Source organism: Gavialis gangeticus, unplaced genomic scaffold, assembly GCF_001723915.1.
Source record: "Gavialis gangeticus isolate Ggan-Ray unplaced genomic scaffold, GavGan_comp1, whole genome shotgun sequence".
NCBI lineage: Eukaryota > Metazoa > Chordata > Crocodylia > Gavialidae > Gavialis > Gavialis gangeticus.
In genome coordinates this window covers 146,072,108-146,077,158 of record NW_017729032.1, presented here as the reverse complement: position 1 = coordinate 146,077,158, position 5,051 = coordinate 146,072,108, and the positions used below count along the sequence as shown (strand labels likewise).

At 44.8% G+C, this 5,051-nt stretch overlaps 1 protein-coding gene across 1 annotated transcript in view; it reads right to left on the bottom strand.

Annotated features, from left to right (window-relative positions):
- Positions 1 to 5,051, bottom strand: part of UXS1 (UDP-glucuronate decarboxylase 1) — a 120,063-nt gene that overhangs the window by 30,979 nt on the left and 84,033 nt on the right. Inside the window, exon 10 of the mRNA XM_019524910.1 lies at positions 2,872 to 2,991. Coding sequence (XP_019380455.1) covers positions 2,872 to 2,991 — 120 coding nt within the window. The remainder of the gene's footprint in view (positions 1 to 2,871; positions 2,992 to 5,051) is intronic.

The following is a 5,051-nucleotide window of genomic DNA, read 5'->3' as shown; positions in this document are numbered from 1 at the left end:
CATATTTACTGTAGGAGCCCTTCGGGGGCACTGCAGCCGGGTGACACTGTAACGCCTTGAACCTGAAGCATGCATATAGTGTGCATCTGTGGGTGGAAGTTTCCCTTTCAGGCAGGGAGTCCCGTGGAACAGAATACATGTACACACGCATGCACACAGGCAGGGCCAGGCTGTGGAGAGCGCTGTGCTCTCTCCCCGCAGGGAGTAGCTTTTTCTCATACAGTCACAGAGAAGTAGGGCTGGAAGGGATCTCCAGAGGTCACCTACTCCAACCCTCTGCCTGAGGCAGGCTCATCCCTATCTAAACCATCCCATACAAACTGTAATTTAAACTCTGTATAAGACTACTGTCAATCCTGACACAACACGCCTCCATGAAAAAGGAGACGTCTCTGGAAGCCTGAGTGTTGAGTCTGAGCCAAACACTTCCCCGCAGAGTGGTCTCTGCCTCCCACCCGCACCCCCAACCCTCACATCCACACATCCCCCCACACCCACCCACCATACACAAGAGTAAGACTTCATTTTGAACTATTATGCAATCACTTCTATGCACAAGATACACGCATACAAATCGGGACAAAAATATTTTTTGAAATAAAATTCAAATATGTTACTGTAGATGTTTGATTTTTAGTATATAATTTGGTTTTATTCTGGTTCCAAGATAGCAAACCCATTCCCAAAAGGAGTACTTCTGGGGGTAAGGGGAGGGACTTCTGGTCCCAAAATAGTGACGAGGAGGCAGGGAGCAGCTACCCTTGTGGCTGTTGACAGCTCCCCAAAACTTGTTAAGCAGCCCTCCAGTTGAAGTATTTGCCCACCCTTGTTCTAGGAAAAACTTGGGGGATTTTCCTGTTGTTAGAAGTGAATGCAATGCATCAAAACTGTTCTTATTGGAAGTCTTTCCTGAAAGTTTCCTTGTGAAACAAACCATTCTGCTCTCAACAGAACAGTAACACGCGAAGTTAAAAACCAAAAAAAGACCAACCAATTATTCTCAAACAGGATTTTTTCCCAACATTTCCTTTGTTCTAAAGTTAATCCACACAGCTGTTAGTGTTTCAATAAGAAAGTGAGCAGCAGGATCCCTGAGAGAAGGTAAGCTGAGAGAAGGTTAGAGATTCCAGGGAACAGATCCAGGGGGATATGGTGGGTTTTGATACAGTGATGCATTTCCTTTTCAAGGGCTGGACTGCACTACAAACTTGCTCTGAGTTTGGGAGGGGCAAAGATAACCAATGGGATGCTGACCAAGAATCTGTAGTAAGCACAGAACAAGATAAATTATACTTATGTTGAACATCATGCAATTAACTGCGATTGAGCCCTGACAGCCACAGCCAAATAATACAGTGGTATGAAAAAAAAAAGTAAGACAGCCTGGCGGATCTCCATTCCTTTAAGAGGAGCAGCAGCCTAGCCAGGGAGCCCTGCAGGCAAGGCAGAGTGCAGCAGTTGCAGGTCACCAGGGCAATAGGTTAATGGACCAATTAGCAGGTACCTGCAGGTGGTTAGCTGACAGGAGGCAGGCAGGGCCCTAGGAGCTTATAAACCCAAGGCTGGGGCTGGCTCAGGGAGCCTCTCCCTTGCAGCTGCAGGGAAAGGAGCTCCTGCCCAGGAGAGCCACCCAGGGACACAGGTCTGATTGCTTTGCTGCCTGCAGGAGCACTTGGACTCTGAAAGCTCACAAGGAGCCAGGCTGGGAGGTAGGTTGGCCCAAGGGTGAAGGAAGTTTGCTCTCTTAAAGGGCCAGAGGGCTACCTTCACTGTTGAGATTTATGTTATAGCCTGAGGCCTTTTGTTTATACTGGAGGTTTGGGATGCGGCTGTCAGGGGCAGTTACAGAGGTCCCATTAATACTTGAGAGGCATGCAGTAGCTGTGAGCCCTGCCAGGGGTAGGCTCAAGCAATTATTGAGCCTGGAGTGGGCAGAGTGCAAGGCAGCAGTGAGACAGAGGCCAGGGGCCCGGTGCCAGAGGGCCGCAGACACAGAGGTCTGGCAGACAGGGGCCAAGCAACCAGACAAGACGAGCAAGAGCTAGTGCCTCAAAGCCAGGTCCAATACAGTGGGTACAAGCTAGAAGGCCTAGCTACAGTAAAGGGATGGAGGCCGAGGAGACTGAAGCCCCAACAGAGGGAACAATGTTATAGTACCACTCCCCACATGGCGCACAACACTGGCAGACTGTGGCAGCAGCAGCAGGCGGGGTGCTCAGGGCGCTTGTGTCTGCTGGGATACAGCTCTGGCCAGCGCTGCACATTGCAATGAGGAGCAATGTATCGGTGCACCTCTACTCAAAGTCTCAGACAAAGGTATTTTTTCCTTGAAATTCCCCCTAAAATGGAAAGTGCTATTATCCCCATGAGACAGGGGAAACTGAGTCACAGAGAAGTGAAGACTCAGGTCCACAAAGAAGTATTTAAGCATTCAGCACCTGAGCACACTATAACTTTTCATTTTTAGGGGAATCAATGGGATAACTTTTTCATGGATTTAGCTTTAAGAAACCTGCTCACAAATCACAAAGGGAGGTTGGGGTACAAGCCAAGACTTGAATCTGGGTCATCTGGGTCCTAAACTAGTGCCCTAACTATTGGGTGTATAGTTCTTCATATTCATTAGTATTGCATCATTCACACCTCTAAGACTGTAAGAATAAAGGCCAACATTATCAGTGATTGAGATACTGGAACTGAAGATATTGAGGTCCAATGTTTAGGGGAAGAGGACTCAGCACTTTTTGAAAGTCCAGACTCTCCAAAGCGTCACACCCACTATGCAAATCACTATGCACCTCTCAAAACAAGCTATTTGACCAAGATTAAGTGAGGGAATTTCAAACCCAGGACCAAGTGGTAATGACTTACTGTTAGAGGTTCTCCCTGAAGAGCCTGTAGGATAAAGTTACTAACAACTCTGCCATCATTCATATGCATCCGAGGACCAAAGGTATTGAATATTCTGGCAACTCGCACTTCAACTCCTTCCTGCAAGCAAACAAAACAGCATGTCCATATTATGAAGATTCCTCCCTGTTGCCTATGATGGAGACATCCAGATTAATTTTTTTCCAAAAGATTTCCTTCAGTACAAGAATTTCCAATACAGTTTTTTTTAAACACCTGCTTCCTTACCTTAAGACACACCTATCCTCCCACTTCCCCTCCCTGGCTTCATTAGAAAATGCATATTACAAAACAGTTTATTCTAATTATTTATTACAATTATGCACCACTGTTGGAACATCCGATGCTTTCTTTACCGTATTTCCTTCTACGGAGAACTGATGTCACATTTTTCAGTTTAATAGGGTCTTACAACAGACACACCTGCCAGATTTTTGTAATATCACAACTTTCCAGTTAGAAGCATTTCCATATATTGCAAAGTGGGTACAACTATGTGAGATTTTCCCTGGCCTACAAAGCAGCTAATGGCTAAGCAAAAAGCAGGACCTTTTTAAGAAGGGTTTTTTGGTGAAGAATTTTTGGTGATATCGGTTATTTGGACCAACCGTATAGTTGGAAGAGTTGCTGGACAAGGTTTCAAGCATCAAGAGCTCTTCGTCGGGTCTAAGCCTTCATAACTGCGAGTCATTAGCATTATTGATGCACTGTAGATCATTGGCTAGCAACCTGCTCAAAAAATCTGTTACTTATTTATACGCTGTTTAAGCACTTTAATGTTTATTGCAGCTTTTAAATCTGAGAAAAATTCTCATTATTCTCAGTAAGGCTTTGTAAGAACTATGTTAAATCTTGAAGTAAATCAGCACAGCAAACTGAATTTCAAAAAGCAGAGCCAATAGTGATCCTGATTCTGCAAAACTGAAGCACTGAGACAGTCCATCTACAGATTTTTTACCCCCCCACCACTGTGAACAAGCTTTGCTTCAGCTAAATTCTTAGAGCCAAATCCTCAGCCTGCAGCAAAAGGTTCCTCAGTCATGCTGAGTCTTTTTACATTCATCCTCAGCATGACTGAATGTAAACAGAACACACAGCCATGCTGAGTCAGAAACACCGGTTTGACTTCTGATGCATCTAGAAAGCTTCACCTCTGGAAGTGATGTATTTGCTGCTGATTCCCAAGTGGCTAAAGTCATAGCCACAGCCTCTCTGCATTGCAAAAGAATCATGTAATCTCTTAAAAAATGATTTTCAATGAACACAGGGAGCAGTACTTTTGAACAGCCTGCCTACTACCTTTACTATAGCTGGTTGACATTCCTTGTAAAAGTGAGACTTGAAAAATATGGTAGGAAATAAGCTTGTGGATTTTCTTCAGAAGAGGATACTCTCTTCTCTACAAATACGTTCAGCTTCACTTCACAAGACTGCAGCTTGAGCTCATGTGCTCCTCATTCAAGGGAGATCACGAGGTTACCATTTTTCTGGAAACAGGTTTGCTTGAAAGAAGTTTAATTTTTGATCTATCCAGATCTCAAAGTCATTTATAAACAAACATATCTGAATAGCAGCTTTATGAAAGGGCTGGTATCATCATTTCACAGCTATGCAAGTAAGAATTAGCAGTGGGGGGCAATCTTTTTGGCAGGTATGCCACAAGGCAGGAGAGCCTTACTTCTTCCCCAAGTACCACTCCAATCCCCTTCCCCTGCCCTCTCTTGCTTGCCCCATCTGCTGTTTTCCATGCTCCCTGACAGATCTGCCACATGCCACACAAAGTGCCTGCTTGGGCCATGCATGCCACAGATTAGCCACCCCTTAACTAGAGAATGGCTAAGTGCTTGATTACATAAAAAATCCGACCCATTGCTGTGAGATGTCACCAAGTGGTGCAGGTGAATATAGAAAATTACTGGTATAAGAGAAAGAAGCAGGGTTCAGCATTTCAGAAGCTGAAAGTAAGACTTAAGATAGCAAACAGCACGTTCTTGTTCGTAGTTGCAATCCCACGGTGAACTATTACAGTATCAACAACTTTTATATGAACACAGAAAAAGCATTAGTCACTTGCGCAAGGTCACAGAGCCAGTCCACTTCAGTATGAGCATCACAGTGCACTCTCCTGGCATTTTCTTCTT